Here is a 16,430-nt window from a genome sequence, read left to right as displayed (position 1 = left end):
AAACACAAAAAGCAAAGGAGACCAGGATAGGGAATGCTGTGTATCCCTGGTATAACACTCCATGTACACAGGACAACAGTGAAGAAAAAACTATACTGTTTCATTTCCATGGTTGTTGGGGTTTTTGTTGTTGTTTTATTTAAACATCTAGTTCAGGGTAAGCAAGCACGCAATAAACATAAATAATTGATGTTACTGACCCCAAGTAATTTAGAATAAAGTATGGCAAAGAGAGGGGAGTATAACGGGATACATGATAATAATGATCAATTCCCGACTTTTCTGCAGTAATTCAATACCCATTATACGAGTGCCTGTATATGCAGCAATTCAAATCCCCAAAGAATGTGGAAAAGTCTCAAGAGTGTGGGGTATACATCACAGAAGCATTAAAAATGTTCTTACCCTCTGGTACATTGGTATGTTGTTATGACCAGCAATACCACTTTTGGAAACATATCCTGCATGAAACAGCTAGCTCTTTTTGTTTAGACAGCTTCCTCCCTCTTCCATTAACAATAACCCCCTTCTTTGTGGGACACTTTGTCTCCCCACAGTCCCATCTTGTGGGTCTAATGGAGACTGCCAACCTTAACTCTCCTTTGGTTGGCATTAGGCCAATCTGGGTTCTCTCCAGGATTTTCCAAAATTGGAACTAAGAGCAAAGAATCAGTTTCTTGATGATGTGAGGTTTTGAAGCTACCAGCAGCCAGGTGCCCCTGTGTGGGGCAGTGTGCTGGGCCCTCATTCAAAGGGCTCTCATAGCCTAAGAGATCTTTTTTCTCAACACACCTAAATGTCCAAATAGACTGATTAAATAAATTATGGTAATGTATGTAATGGATTTACCAAAGAGTCACTAAAACAGTACCAAAGAAGAATATACTGATATGACAAGAGAGGAAAAAAGCACATTATATAAGTATATACTATATTCTAAACTGTGCAAATATATGTCAAACCTTTCTCACATTTCTTCAAAAGCACATGTACAAAGGATCCTGTTTTTGCATGAGTATATATGCATGAAAAAAAGCATAACCAGGTGTTAGAGACAGCCCCACCCACGACCCGGACTCACAGAGGTTATAAGCCACTGTCATGATAGGCAAGTAACCCTAGGTGTGCTGGGTGGAGGAGGGAAGGTGGTGAGTCACTGTGGCTCTGGGCTATCTGACTGAACGTACTGGGTTCACATCTACATACAACTGTGGCTGGAAGATTTTTACTAACAAATTCCTTCATGGTAGTGGCAAAAACCTGTGCTAAAATCCAGGGACTGTGCCATCCCTCTGCATTAATTTTCTTGTCCTTGACATTCTTGCCCATGGGACTCTTCCTCCCAGAATATTCTTCTTGATCATACATACCTGCAAGAACCCTTAAAGACAATATCTACTGTTGAAGGGCAAGTGCCATCAATACCACAGCCAAACAAACCAGAAGTCCTTTCACTCACTCTCCACAAGATAATTTTTCCTGAGAGCCTTCTTTATCAAAAGTCTTCCTCTATCATTTCAAATCCAGTCTCCCGGGCAGCCCGGGTGGCTCAGAGGTTTAGCACCACCTCCAGCCAAGGGCGTGATCCTGGAGACCCAGGATCAAGTCCCACCCATGTCAGGCTCCCTGCATGAAGCCTGCTTCTCTCTCTGCCTCTCTCTCTCTCTCTGATGAATAAATAAATTAAAAATCTTTAAAAAAATAAAATAAAATAAAATCCAGTCTCCCGATCATAAAAAAACAGAAGCTCTTCTTCTGTTTTGCTGCTCTTGTTCCCTTCTGGTATGTTGACAGTCTCCCAACTTCACAAGCAAATACTGCTTCATCATGCTCTCATGTCAGTCAGTCAATCGGTACTTATGGGTACATACTCTCTTTTGAGGTTTAAACCCGACTGCTTAATATTCTAAAGAGGCAGTCTTCTGAGAATAAGTTTAAAAAGCTAAAGATGGACAGGCTGCTCAGACATAAAAGAGCCTATAGCTTAGCACATAATTTTATTTTAGAACCTTTTAAAGAAAATCCATACCAGCTTCCAGATGAGTGTCAAGTTGCGCTCAGTGCTCTTAAATAGGCAAGCAGGACACAGTACAAACATTTAGAGTCACAGTGAAAATGGGTCACCTGCAGCCTACTACTTACTTCTTTACCGTTAAACCAACAGCATGAGGGAAGAATTTATGTAGCACAGAAAGTGCTGCAGAATTAGACTTCTCCAAACATCAGCAGAAAGAGCCCAAGAATGATGACACCAAAAATTAAGGGACTTTTGTCCAGGCTTTGTAATTCCGCTGAGAGGTACCACGATGAAAGGCAAAAGATATCTTCATTTCTTATTTTTAAAAAAGACATATTGATCTGAGAAGTGATTTCCTTAAGAATGCTGTCTGGGTTACTAGTCTGGATTATAAATCACACTACACCCTGAAGCCTACTTAATAAAAAAGAAGTTGAAAATAAACAAATGATTAGTTTGAGGTATGTGAATTTCTGAAGCTCTCTCGGGGAGAAAGTTTTATTACCATTGTTACTGATCTGTTTTTAATCTCTGACATCAAAGCATAGATGTTAACCCTGGGGCTCTGAAACCAGAAGAACCCATAAATGAAATACTATAAGAAATTGCCACATATTAGCATTAGTCTGTTTGTCAAGTCTTAGCCAATCCTCAGGTGACTCCATAAATAAAGGGAGAGGGGATAAGGAGAATGAGCAGATCCAGGTACAAGTCCAACTCCACCACTTATAGATGAAACCCAGCAAACTGATCTAACTGGCTCAGCCTCAGTTTACTAACCTGAGAATTAAGGGTTAAATACATAGGTAAAGCCCTTTGTAAACCCCAGAGCACTGTGCTAATAGTAGGCATTCTGTAACCTGTGCTTAAGCACATTGCTCCAAGTCTTAGAGAAGTTTAGTGTTGAAAGATAATCCCATTTTAGAGATGATGATGATGAAAAAATCAGAAAGGTGTTAGAGCCTTGTATGCAAAACACTTTGTAAACTGGTTGGGGGGAGGTTCTAATTTTCCACCACTGAAATACATGTTTAAAAGACAGTCAGGGATCCCTGGGTGGCTCAGCGGTTTAGAGCCTGCCTTCGGCCCAGGGCCTGATCCTGGAGACTCAGGATCCAGTCCCGCATCAGGCTCCCTGCATGGAGCCTGCTTCTCCCTCTGCCTGTGTCTCTGCCTCTCTCTCTCTCTCTGTCTCTCTCATGAATAAATAAATAAATAAAATATTAAAAAAATAAAATAAAATAAAAAATAAAAGACAAAGTTACCCTAGAGACTAAAATCCGTCTCCACAAACACACACACACACACACACACACACACACACACACACACATCCTCTGCTTCATTTTGAATTTGTAAATTTTACTCCTGTAACTAAACTAAACTTTTCATCAGAAAGATTAAAATAAAGCCACTTCTCTGACCGTGAGGTTCACAGCCTACCCTCAATCTAACCTAGGCAAAACCTTCAGGATTGGGTTGGAAATGTCTAAAGGAAACATTGACATAACATTAACCTTCAGCTGTGCTGGCAGGCGTCATTATAACGTGGATTATAGTTATATCAGCCCAGGAATACTGGTTTGATAAAGAATTAATCAGCAACTCTGAGGGGGAATGTTGCCTAAAAATGGACAATTTAATCAAGACAATTTCATTGTCTTCAAAATTGTGCCCTCAATCATCCAGTATCAAAAACTCAGTATGGCACCAAATAAATGGCGTGTGGTGAAAGAGACAAAATGTTCTTTTTTCTACAGGCTCTTATGGGAAGCAGAAAAGGGCTGACTATGAATCCGTTATGCTTTAGTTCCACGATGGACATAAATTATGATAATTTGGACATTCTGGTGGTTAAACCAGAAAAGCAGAAAAACACTGCTTCCAAGTCCCAGCAAAAGTTAAAAGTTTGTGGCATCACAGCTAAAGAGACAGGGTCATGAAAAAGTAACCTTACATTTATTTCTGGACTTTCCTGCCTCCACTGAAATGGATGACACTATTTCCCATCCCTTATTGTCAGATCACAACAGTCCGGAAGCCTGGACCAAGTTCACTTGGCAGGTGAGAGGAGCAGCGCCCGGAGGAAGTCCTGAAGGATGTCAGATACCACATTTCCTTTACTCCTGCACACTTTTCATCTCAATTCCACCAGGATCCGTGCACCGGGAGTCCTGACACCCGCCATGCGCCGTGGCTGACAAACCGCAGAAACTGGCATCCTCTCGCGAAGGTCCTCGCGAATCTCTAAGTAGATTGGATGAGTGAAACATGCAGGCGGCCCGTCACGGCCGTCTCTCCGTCGCTCATAAATTCCCCCGTTTCAGCAATCGAGACGCAGCTGTTAACGTCCACAACCGGCGGGAGCGGATCCGAACCGCCTCGGAGCGGCCGGAGAGCTCCGCGCCCCCCCCCCCCCGTGCCAGCCTGGCGGGGATAACCGGGACCCGGGGCGGGGGCGGGGGTCTGCAGAGCTGCGGACTCCCCTCGTTCCCACCATGGAGGAACGCCAACTCCCAAAAAAGAAAAGAAAAAAAATCCCACCAACTCTCTGAACCCGGCTCCCGGGCTGCTCCTTCCCTCAGCCGCTCCGCCTCCTCGCTCGTGCCCACTCCGCAGCCCCAGGCCCGAGGTCCAGGCCCGAGGTCGAGGCCCGCGGCTGCGTCCGGCGGGCCCTGACCTGGTGACCCGCCGACCGCGCTCCTCCGGGGTCAAGGGCAGGAGGGCGGCCCCCTCGCTCCCCGGCTGAGCCCCGCGGCAGCGCTTCCGACGCGCCACGAGGCCCCGCGGCGCCGACCCGGGCCGCCCCCGCCGCCGCCGCCGCCGCCCCCGCCGCGCGCCCTCCCGCAGCCGCGCGGAGTCGAGGAAGTTCGCGGCGGCTGCGGCTGCGGCTGCGACCCGGGGCCACACAATGCCGGGGGCTCCCTCCGCGGCCGGGCGTCCGGAAGGCGGCCGCGCCCGGCGGGCCCCAGCCCCCGCGCCCCGCGCCCCCGCCCCCGCCCCCGCGCGCCCCGAGGGACCCTGCGCCCGTGCGGGGACCCGGGAGCCACGGTCCTCCCACGAGCCGCGCCGCTCCCGCGCCCCCTCCCCGACATCGCGGGGCCGCTCCTCGCCGTGCCTCGGAAGCCCCGGCGCCCCCACCCCGCGGGCCACGCGCCCCCGCCCGCCTCCCGGGGCCCCGACAGCTCCGCGGAGGGCGGAGGGCGGGCTCCAGAAACTTTCGCACTTGCCTCGCCTCCGGCCGCAGCGCCCTCTCCTCCCGCGCGGACCCCTCGCCCCGGGGCGCGGCTGCAGCGGGCCCCGCCCGGACCCAGCGAAGCCGGCGGCGGCGCCAGGGCGGCGGGAGTTACCTACCGGGAAAGTTTCCAGCCCCGCGGCGCGGCTCCCCGCCAGCGCCCGGCCTCGGTGCGCCGCCGCCTCCCGCTCCCGGCGCCCCGCCCCGCCCGCGCGGCCCGCCCCCGGGCCTCATTGGCAGCGCCAGGCCCCGCCCCGCGCGTGTTCCCGAGGCACCTTCCCCGCGCGCCCGCCCCGCCCCGCCCCGCCCCGCCCCGCCCCGCCCCGCCCGCGCCCCTGGGGCCGACCTGCCGAGCGGTCCGCGTCTCCGCCGCCCCGCCCCGCCGCCCCGCCGCGCTCCGCAGACGGCCGGGGAGGGCGGGCGGGAGGAGCCGCGCAGCGCAGTCTGTGCGGCCCCTGGGCTTGCCCTCGCCCGCTCCACGCGCCCGCGCGGCCGCCCACTCTCGGGGGCTCGGGCGAGCTCAGGGCGCCGCGCCGCGCCGCGCAGGGGGCATCTCCCCGCGCCTCTCCGGTGCCCGGGCCGGGCCGGGCGGGGCGGGGGCGCCCCCTGGCGCTCGGGGCTGCCCGGCCGTCCGGCTGCTCCGCGGGGCCCGCCGCGCGCTCCTGTCGGCGGGAGGAGGGAGCCAGGCGAGGGGGAGAAACAAAGATGTTATTATTGCTTCGGTCGGGAGCAGTAAACTAAATTCCCAAGTTCCCAAAATGTCTTGTTATTTCCCAGCAGAGCAAAAGCCAGGTCGGGGCTCACCGGCACCCCGCAGGCTCCCAGGCGGTGCATTCAAGCCCGGCGGGGGGGAGCTCGGGCCCCTCCACAGCCGGAGGCTGCGGGACCAGCCTCGGTCACCCAGAGAGCAGGCAGGACTGACTGCTGCTGCCTTGTGTGGGCTTCGGAAACGGTACGGGTCACCCCAGTGCTGTGTCTGGAGCTGGGAATACAGAAGTTGCTATAAATGGATTTATTGGCAACCCCTAACCTTGCTGTAGCAAGCCCGCCTTTAACTGTGTTTTAAACAAGTTCCCCATAAAAATTTCAACCTCATGCAGAGCTTCCCAATATAAAGATACCCCCGGAGAGGAGTGTCTCTAGTTAGAGCTCTTTAGGAAAAGGGACAGAACGCAAAACGCCACACATCCTTTCTACTAAAGACAACTGAAATTCGCTGGATTTTCACCCATAGTTTCAAAGGCCTGATTATTATTGTGCTGATATTTGAGCAGTAAACATAGCAGCCACCTTGAAGTCCTCCTCAAACTAGAATATGAATATTTATAATAAAATATAAACTTATTAAACTGAAAAGTATTGACCTATTTCTTCACTCTGAAACGTCTCATTGCTGAAAAATATGGTGGTATGTTTTAATTTTCCTTGAAATGAAATGCATAAGTTACCAATCTTTCAACAACAGATGAAAAGGCAGACAGCAACCTTAAAAATAAAAGAATGACACAAACAAAAAAATTCCACAATAGTCTAATCTGAAATATTAAGATATAAATAATCCTAGGGAAACACTGGTACAATTCCCTGCCTCAGACTCCTTGATAATAGGCAAAATGTATAGTGGATGACATTTATAATTTATATCACCTTCTTTGGTCTTTGGCTCCTTTAAGCTATATTGTCCAAGTTTTTTATGAAATTGCTTAAACTGGGCTTTGAAGACAAAAATTCATTTTCCCCTTCTATCCTCAAAGCTCCCAAAGTAGGGCAGCCTGGCTAGCTCAGCGGTTTAGCGCTGCCTTCAGCCCAGGGCCTGATCCTGGAGACCCAGGATCGAGTCCTGCGTCAGGCTCCCTGCATGGAGCCTGCTTCTCCCTCTGCCCCTGTCTCTGCCTCTCCCCTCGGCACCCCCCCCCCCGCCCACCCCGTGTCTCTCATGAATAAGTAAATAAAATCTTTATTTAAAAAAACTCCCAGGGATCCCTGGGTGGCGCAGCGGTTTAGTGCCTGCCTTTGGCCCAGGGCGCGATCCTGGAGGCCCCGGGATTGAATCCCACGTCGGGCTCCCGGTGTATGGAGCCTGCTTCTCCCTCTGCCTATGTCTCTGCCTCTCTCTCTCTCTGTGCGACTATCATAAAAAAAAATAAAAATAAAGATTAAAAAAAAAAAACTCCCAAAGTAGTAAGTAGAAAATCACATAAAGCAAATATGTTAATTATCAACATTATCTTTAAATTATTTTTGGTTGAAACATTTTTGTCATTATAGTTCCAGAAGTCACAGTCACTAAAGAAATAACTTTATCACTGCCTAGTTAGGAGTATTTAACATTCTAAACGGCATACAGCGAGCAATCTGAAATTTGTACACAGAAGGGCCCTGTCTCCCCCTTCTTCCTGTAGTGTTTATATAATCCAAACTACATATGTTATTATGCACAGTCTGATCTCCAGCTTTAAACAGCTAACATTACATACAGTATGTCATACTAAGGACACCAAAGCTGTCTTAAGCTGTGAGTGAAAATGGTGCGTTTTATAGAAGACAAGGCCCAAAACACACAGTAATCAGAATTCATGGGTGAGGGGGGGTAAAGGGGGGGGGTATCCATTAAGATTAAGTCTGTAAGAGAAAAATTCGAATATTTTCCAAGAATCTAAAAATACAAAGTATTAGCTGAGCACAATTTCATATAAAAAATTTCAATGCTTTTTAAATATCTGCTTTTCCCTTTGAAAAAAACAGATATCTTTAAATAGTTGTTAGGTGATTGTTTTCATTTTCAGGGGGAGAGGTGAGCAAGAATCACTTCTTGCTTTTCTTATGGCATTTCTGATCAACCCATTGAATTTTTTAAAAACTCGGTACATTTCTGTTGATTCCAGCTGAAAAAAAAATAATTGAAAGACAAATATAAATCACATTCATGTTATATGTTGAACACATTCGGCAAACATACCTGCAATACATCGGATTTCATTTTAAGATTTCCTGTTGGTTTGCCAGCAATGGTAGCTTTTCTCAGCAGAATGAAAGAAAACAGCAAATAATAAACTGGTTATTTTACTGTATAATTTACTGCCCAGGGCAATAGGCTGAGGAAGGAGTGAGAAAAGAATGTGTCTCATGAGTGTTAGTATGCTTTTTTCCCTTTGCTCAGATTCTTAAGTACTTCTATTTTAAATCGAGCCTAAGTTAGGATCAGAGCCAGTGTTTATTATGGTATGTGTAGTATAGAATACATAGTGAGAAGTGAAATGTTTAAAACAGTGTAGGAATTAAATACAAAAACTGAGAGGGAACTGAAGAAAAATTAAGGCAAGGTAGGAAACCCAGACTCAAAATGATTCAGCCCACAAACACTTTTCGCCTATTTTGGAGCACCTTTTAAAGTTTACATAATTCATTCTCCTTTGGTCCATTCATTCTTCCTTTCCTTTTTAACATTTTAGGGAAGAAAGGCATCTTTAGAGACATGGGGAATACTAAAATAAATTAGGTGGTAGTTAGAAATCCGTTGGGAAAAGCAATGAAATTGCATACCCTACAACAGTCCTTGGGTATGTTACAATTCATGGTCATGTTCACATGTGTGTCAGCATCACGGGCAGGGGTGGGCTAACGGCAGACATTCATCCTGGGATATGGAAAGCCTTATTTGTATACAGTTAGCCACGCAGTCAAATTAAGAGTCATCTAATGGGACATATAAACCCCTCTGCAGGTCTAGCACATGGCCCCCCACTACAGCAGAAACTCATCCAATAGGGCTAGCATTATTTAAACCAATAAGGAATCCCTGAGGGAAGAAAATAGGGAAATAGATTCAAGGGTTCACATTTCCTTATAAGAATATAGGAGTAACTAAAATCCCAGGAGAATTTTGTTTAAGACGGCATGCCATCCGATTAACATTTTAAACATAGATTTAGCTCAATCTCCTGACGGTGAAATGGTCTATAGGGAAAAATAGAAATTTCCTATGTTTAGGAAGGGTGAGGTAATGCAATCAGGTAGTAATCCCTCCAATAAATGTTGTTGAGTCTGGTTAAGATGGCTTAAAAAGAAATGTGCTATTAACTTTGAGTATAACAAATGCATTTTAATATTCTCCACCTTGGGAGTGGTGCTTTCCCTCTTCTCAGCAAGCTGTATGATAGGCCCGGACACTTGAGTCATAAAATCTAGATCCCAGTTCTGACTGTGGCACTTACTGTTTGTGATTCCTGGCAATTTGTTTAGTCTTTTCAAGTCTCTGGCCTCTATCTATGAAACAAGGAGGAGAGCACAGAATCACTCACTGCTTCACGGGTTTGTTCGGAAGATTAAACGAAATACAGTTAGCAGCACCGCATAAATTAGAAAGTGCTCTACAAAGGCAAACTTTCATTTAGTTGACAGTAAACTATGCTTTTCCCTCCCCATTACCTGGGGCCTCTTTAGTTGGAATAATGACCTAAAGTCCTGATCAGAGGAGTCCAGAATGCCTACATTTGACAAATGTGAAAGCAAACTTGCCTTAAAGATGATTTAGTAGTAGATAATAACTCCAATTAAGCTCTCAGAGACTCATCTGGGGGTAAATTGTCAGTTCTTCTCTCAAACAGAAGCAGTCAGGAGCCATTTACAGAGTTACATTTTTCTCCTGTGTTAAAGAGGAAAAATTGCAGTATATATACAATATAAGTGTACCTCACGTTATGCAAATGAACATATGGCAATACTTAATTACACAATGTATTGATTTAAAGGAACCGTTTCCTTTAAAAGATTCTTGCTTGGATTCTTTGCAAGTGTCGCTACAATCTTATTTACATTATTAATCACTAACCATCCTTTCAATTCTGTGAAATAGTACTGATCAACACTAATGAGATTATGGGTTTGAACCCATATAAATATTTTCTGTAAGACCAAGCACTAGTCAAACCTCCTTTGCAGTTGCATATTTATTTGAGGAAGTATAAATCAGGAAATAGCATCTAGCAAAAGATTTGCTTTAAGCCAGGGGGTGGGAGTGGGGAGCATAAATATGGAGAGCCTAGCCAAAATGGAAATGTTGGTTTTGTTTAAAAATCAGTTAGGCCTTGTCCCTTTGATGATCAGACAATGTAATCCAGAAACAGATGAGGAATATTGATGATGATAATGATCAATTTCCTAGAACTGAGAGAAGTTTCTTCCCCAAGAGGGGATGCAAAATAGACAGATGTACCTTCCAAGACACAATGTACATAAAACAGGATTCCTGTATTTAGGAAACTATTTTTTAAACTAGTCTTGGGATTTTAATATAATAATTAGAAGCTCTATCTAAAACAGTCTATTAAGGATCTGAACATTTTAAATTGGGGGCAGAAATGTTTAAATATAAACTTTTGCTCTACCTTCTGTGTGTGCCATGTCTAAATGTTTCAGTAGCTTTAACCAGAGTCATGTCTGCCTAAGAGAAAATAGGGCACAATGTAATTATCACAAGAAATTAAACCACTGGGCTTCATTAGAGAAGTCACCTCTTACCTAGAGCATTTGCTCTAAAAACCAGCTACTTAGTAAAGATTGATTTGACTACCTAGTGAGCTGTAGCTAAAGCCCTGCTACCTTTCAGTGGATTCAAAGCTCTTCCTAAGCCTCTTTTTGCTTTTACAGCTTCTCTATTGCCTCTCTTCAAGGTTTTCAGTGCCTTTGAAAAGACCTCCTGAAGGGAAAGAGATTACTGATACAATTACAATAGAAACAGGTTAAAACAAGACATCAGGAACCCAAAATAAGACAGCAGTCACTGGGGTTAAAATTAGATGGTGTCCTCATCCGTCTTCATCTTCTTTCTAATTCTTCATGCCCTCATCCTACCCCTTAAGAGCCAGTCAGAATGTTAGAGGCCTAAAGCTTCTTGACAAAGAATTGGTACCTGCAAAGGGGGGAGAAAAATGTCCTAATATTTATCTGGGAAGCTATATTTAACTTACCATTCAAAATCAGGTGGCATGTGGAGAAACTGAATCACTCATCCATTGCCGATGGAAATATAAAATAAAATGGCACTCTCGAAAACTGTTGGGCAATTTCTTTAGAAAAAGCTAAACATGCAACCACCATATGACCCAAAAATCGCACTCTGATTTATTCCAGATAAATGAAGACTTGTGTTTACATCAAAAGCTATAACCAAGTGTTCATAGCAGCTTTCTTTGTAAGAGCCAAAAGTGGAAATAACCCAGAGGTTCCTTCCACAGACGGACGGTCAGACAAACTGTCTGTAGACCATGGAACATCCATGGACTACTAGTCAGCAATAAAAACAGAATGAACATTGATGCTCACAACCTGGATGAATTTCCAGGGGATCATACTGAATGAGAGAAGCCAATTCTAAAAGGTTACATAATGAAAGGTCCATTTACATAACATTCTTGAAATGACAAAATTATAGAAATGGAGGACAGGTTAGTGGTTGCCAGGAGTCAGGGATTGTGTGAAGGGGAGGGAGCTATCTGTGAAACGACATCAGAAGAGATCCTTGTAGTGATGGGCATTTTCTGTTTCTGTGACTATGTCAACATCAATATCTCTGTGGCAGTACTTTATAGCTTTGCAAGATACTACTGTCTGGGATAAACTAGGTAAGGGTACAGGAGAGCTTTCTATTATGTCTTATAGCTGCCTATGCTATTAACAATGATCTCAAAACAAAAGGCTGAATTTTTAAAAAATCAGATGGTAAAAAATGCTCAAGAAGTTGAAAACCAAAATAACAGCCATTAAATAGCCATTAAAATAGCCATTTAAAAAAAAAGGATCCTGTGTATCATCACTTAGAATGACGAATGTATCAAAAAACAAAGACTGGCTCCAGATGTTGATTGAAACCTAACTTCCAGAGTCCCCTGACAGAGCAATCTGCACAATCAATAATGCCCATAACCAAATGACAGAGTGGCTTAAAAGCTGACAGCTTTTTCTGCTAGAGTGTGAGCTCCATGAGGACAAGGAATATGTTGCGTGCTTGAGTGAATATAAATTCTGCATTTTTCCAAGTCATCTATTACTGTGTGAAGAATCACCCCAAACTCAGTATCTTTATATAATAATGATTCACCATCTGACTGGGCTCAGCCAGGCAGTTCTCACTCAGGATGCACCATGTGTTGCAGTCAGAATAAAGCTCAGTGGAGTCTAGCACCCGGCCTGGAAAGACCCAGAAGAGCTAGGGCCTCTTAGGCATCTCTGCCTGGCTGTAGGGTTTCTCTGTGTGGTGGCCCCAGCAGAATCAGACCTCTTTCATGGCAGCTGAAGGCTTACAGAGTAAGTTCCCAAGACCAAGAGCAGAAACTGCATGGCCTTTTCCAACCTGGACTCAGAAGTCACCCAACCCTTAATGTTCTCTGTAAGAGTTGTCATGGCATAATGAAAAGGCCTTAGACTTTAGAGACAGGCAGACCTGCATTCACAGCCCAGTTCTGCCCCTTTTAGCTCTGAGCCGTTGGAAAAGTGATTTAACCTCATTGCAACCCAAGGTGGAAATGTTATCTTAATAACTGGCATCAGAATTCCCCTTTAGAAGATCTTTACTGGGAAAACATTTATTGGGTCAGGAAGTGAGACCTTTGGTCCCATGTATGAGTTAAGTAGCAAGATATCACAGACACAGGCCAGACTGCTCTGAGTGTGACAAGGAGAGGATGTCAGAGGAAACTGTAAGATAACAAAAGGTATGAAGCAATGTGTATGAGGGATCCCCCCGCCTCTGCCCCGTTCCAAGAAGCTTCCTGCAATGAATGCACCAAGGAACATTTTTAAAATTGTATTTTAGGGATACCTGGTGGCTCAGCCAGTTAAGCATCTGCCTTCAGCTCAGGTCATGATCCCAGGGTCCTTGGATTGAGTCCTGTGTCAGGCTCCCTGCTCAGTTAGGAGTCTCCTTCTCCCTCCCCCTCTCCCCCTCCCACTCGTGTTCTCTCTCTCCGCTGTTCTTTCTCTGCTCTCACTCTCTCTCAAATAACTTTTTTTAATCTTTAAAAAAATTGTATCTTTTAATATAATCTCTAACCACAGTGTGGGGCTTGAACTCATGATCTCAAGATCCAGATCCAGCCAGGCATCCCTCAAAAAACATTTTAAGAATGAGAGAGTGTCGATTATTAAGGTTAAAGGTAGGGTGCCTGGGTGGCTCAGTCGGTCAAGCCTCCAACTCTTGATTTTGGCTCAGGTCATGATCTCAGTGTCCTGGGATCGAGCCCTGTGTCAGGCTCCACTCTCAGTGGGGAGTCACGTGTGGATTCTCTCTCCCTCTCCTCCTCTTCCCACTGGCGCATGTGCTCTTTCTCTCTCTTAAATTAGTAAATCTTAAAAAATAAAATAAAGTTGTGGTAATGCATTGCTTCTGTGTGTCCCTCTATGCCTTCTGCCCCTCTCTGCAGCCGACTTTGAATTATACTTTTAATGACTATTACTTTTACTGCTTTTGTTGTTGTTGTTATTTTAATTCCAATTAGTTAACATACAGAATAATATTAGTTTCAGGTATACAGTATAGTGATTCACACTTCCACGCAACACCCAATGCTCATCACAAGTGCCCTCCTTACTCCCCATCACCTATAATCACCCCCCACCCCCACCTTCCCTCTGGGAACCATCAGTGTGTTCTCCATGGTTAAGAGCTTGTTTCTTGGTTTATGCTTCTCTCTCTTTTCTTCCCCTCTTTGCTCATTTGTTTTGTTTTGATTTTTAAAAGATTTTCATTTATTTATTTGACAGGAAGAGAGAGATTGAGAGCCAGAGAGCACAAGTGCTGAAGGGAGAAGCAGACACCCCACTGAGAAGGGAATTCGATGCAGGGACCCCGGGCTCATGACCTGCTCAGGAAGCAGACACTTAACTGACTGAGCCACCTAGGTGCCCCCATTTGTTTTATTTCTTAAATTCCACATATGAATGAAATCATATGGCGTTTGTCTTTCTCTGATTTTTTTCACTTAGCATATACTCTATAGCTCTATCCATGCAAATGGCAAGATTTCACTCTTTTTTTTTGTTTGTTTTTGTTGTTGTTTTTTTTTTTTTTTGATTTCACTCTTTTTTATGGCTGAATAGTAGTAACTACTTTTCAATGTAATGGCGCACAGCAGATAATAGATGGTAACAGGTGTTATGTCTGTGGATAAAAGATTCAAATTTACATGTTTCATAAAAATAATTATTTTTTTGATATACCAGTTAAGGCCAGAATCAGGAAAAGCTCAGCTTAAAAGGACTTAACCAGGGATGCCTGGGTGGCTCAGTGGTTGAGCGTCTGCCTTTGGCTCAGGGTGTGATCCTGGAGTCTCGGGATCGAGTCTTTCATTGGGCTCCCTGCATGGGGCCTGCTTCTCCCTCTGCCTCTCTCTCAGTGTCTTTTATGAATAAATAAATAAAATCATAAATAAATAAAAAATAAGCAAAAAAATAAGCATGTGTGTTTTACCCCAATTTTCTTGAAGATTTTTTTAAAGGTTTTATTTATTTATTCATGAGAGACAAACAGAGAGGCAGAGACATAGGCAGAGGGGATGCAGGCTCCCTGTGGGGAGCCTGATGTGGGATTCAATCCCAGGACCCGGGATCATGACCTGAGCCAAAGGCAGACACTCAACCACTGGGCCACCCAGGTGGCCTGAACTTTTTATTTATTTATTTTAGAAAGAGAGAGGACAAGAGAGGAGCAGAGGGAGAGGGGCAAGCCGACTCCGAACTGAGTGAGGAGCGCAAAGCCCCCTGCCAAGGGGCCCAATTCCATGACTCTGAGATCTGACCAAAAGCAAGAGTCAGAGGCCCAGCCGACTGAGCCATCCAGGCTCCCCTTACCATAAAAACAAAAAACACGAAACACAAAAACCAGGTGGGATCAAGTGTATAAGAAGAACCAAAAGAAAGAGAACAGGATAATAGATGGATTGAAAATGAAAATAAAGTAAAAGGATTGAAAGGAAAATCCATACAAATGGTCCCTGACAGATGGTTTATTTAGGACTTTTCAACCTTACAATGGTAGGAAAGTGAAAACATTCCATAGAGACTGTACTTTATATTTTGATCTTTTCCCAGGTGAGCAATATGTGATGTGATCCTGTCTGATGGCACTGGGCAATGGTAGTGAGCCACAACTAGCTCCCAGTCCTACTCAGGATCACAGGGGTAAACAACCAATACAGTTACCACCATTCTGTACCCAGACAACCATTCTGTTTCACGTTCCGTACCATATTCAATACATTACGTGAGCTTTTCCACACTCTTTTTTAAAAAATGGATTTGTGTTTGATGATTTTGCCCAACTGTAAGCTAATGGAAGTGTCCTGAGCATGTTTAAGGTAGGCTAGGCTAAGTTATGCTGTTTGGTAGGTTAGTTGTATTAAATGCATTTTTGACTTACGATATTTTCAATTTATAACCGGTTTATTGGGATGTAGCCCCCTGTAAGTCAAGGAACATCGATAGACAAAGACAAATTATTTGTAATAGTCTTGGCTCAAAAAAAAGCTATTAGTTTTTTTTTTCCCCTTGAACATGAATGACACAGAGGCCTAATTATCAGGTTTATTTGAGTCATCAGCAAAATGGAACAGAAAAGAACAGAACAACCTGTAATAAATCTCACCTAAAAAAGGTGGGAACAAATACAAAATAAGAGATGGATACAAGTAAAGAAGCATCTGAAACCCAGTTCTTTAATGGCAATATTTATGTGCTCTTTTTCCCTTTTAATGTGTAAATAGTTTGAATACTACAAATGGAATAAAGAAAAATCATTTTTAACAACAGTTATTAACATGATGTAATATTTGTATGAGTTTCCTGTGGCTGCTGCAGCAAATCACCACAAACTCAGGGGCTTAAAGCAATAGGGATTTCCTTTCTCACAATTCTGGAGGCCAGAAGAATAAGGGTGTCAGCGGGCAGGCTTCTCTCTTCCATCCAGAGGCTGTGGGGGGGAATCCTTCCTTACTTCTTCCAGAGTCTGAGGCTGGAAGCATTTCTTGGCATGGCCACATCACTCCAGTTTCTTTCTTTTCTTTTCCTTTTTAAGATTTTATTTATTCATTTGACACAGAGAGGGACAGAGAGAGCACAAGCAGATGGAGAGGGAGAAGCAGGCTCCCTACTGATAAGGGAGCCTGACACAGGTCTTGATCCCAG

The 16,430-nt window shown here is 44.6% G+C and overlaps 2 protein-coding genes across 8 annotated transcripts in view; both read right to left on the bottom strand.

Moving 5' to 3' along the window:
• The window catches only part of TANC1 (tetratricopeptide repeat, ankyrin repeat and coiled-coil containing 1), a 229,345-nt gene extending 223,876 nt beyond the window's left edge, over positions 1-5,469 (bottom strand). For all 7 annotated transcript variants that reach the window (XM_041721675.1, XM_041721670.1, XM_041721674.1 and 4 more), the window contains exon 1: positions 5,372-5,469. The gene's annotated coding sequence lies outside the window, so the exon portion shown is untranslated. The remainder of the gene's footprint in view (positions 1-5,371) is intronic.
• On the bottom strand, positions 3,156-12,653 carry LOC121471688 (translation initiation factor IF-2-like). The gene is made up of 4 exons (XM_041722466.1): positions 12,555-12,653; positions 5,599-5,989; positions 4,562-5,305; positions 3,156-4,264 (listed from the first exon to the last, which is right to left on the bottom strand). The coding sequence occupies exons 1-3, from the start codon at positions 12,651-12,653 to the stop codon at positions 4,599-4,601; spliced, it is 1,197 nt and encodes a 398-aa protein (XP_041578400.1). The 3' UTR covers positions 3,156-4,264; positions 4,562-4,598.
• Between the last annotated feature and the right edge of the window lie 3,777 nt (positions 12,654-16,430).

The sequence above is a fragment of the Vulpes lagopus genome, chromosome 11 (assembly GCF_018345385.1).
Source record: "Vulpes lagopus strain Blue_001 chromosome 11, ASM1834538v1, whole genome shotgun sequence".
Lineage (NCBI taxonomy): Eukaryota > Metazoa > Chordata > Mammalia > Carnivora > Canidae > Vulpes > Vulpes lagopus.
The sequence above is the reverse complement of the archived record's forward strand: the minus strand, read 5'-3'. Positions and strand labels throughout refer to the sequence as shown.

What these genes read in the sequence shown, in the direction of transcription:
- LOC121471688 (XM_041722466.1), bottom strand. Translation starts at nt 12,653, where the DNA reads ATGACAACTCTTACAGAGAACATTAAGGGTTGGGTGACTTCTGAGTCC. An exon ending in TGGTCTTGGGAACTTACTCT is followed by an intron (nt 5,990 to 12,554) that starts GTAAGCCTTCAG and finishes TTGGGAATTTAG; the next exon opens with TTTACTGCTCCCGACCGAAG. An exon ending in AGACGCGGACCGCTCGGCAG is followed by an intron (nt 5,306 to 5,598) that starts GTCGGCCCCAGG and finishes GGCCCGCTGCAG; the next exon opens with CCGCGCCCCGGGGCGAGGGG.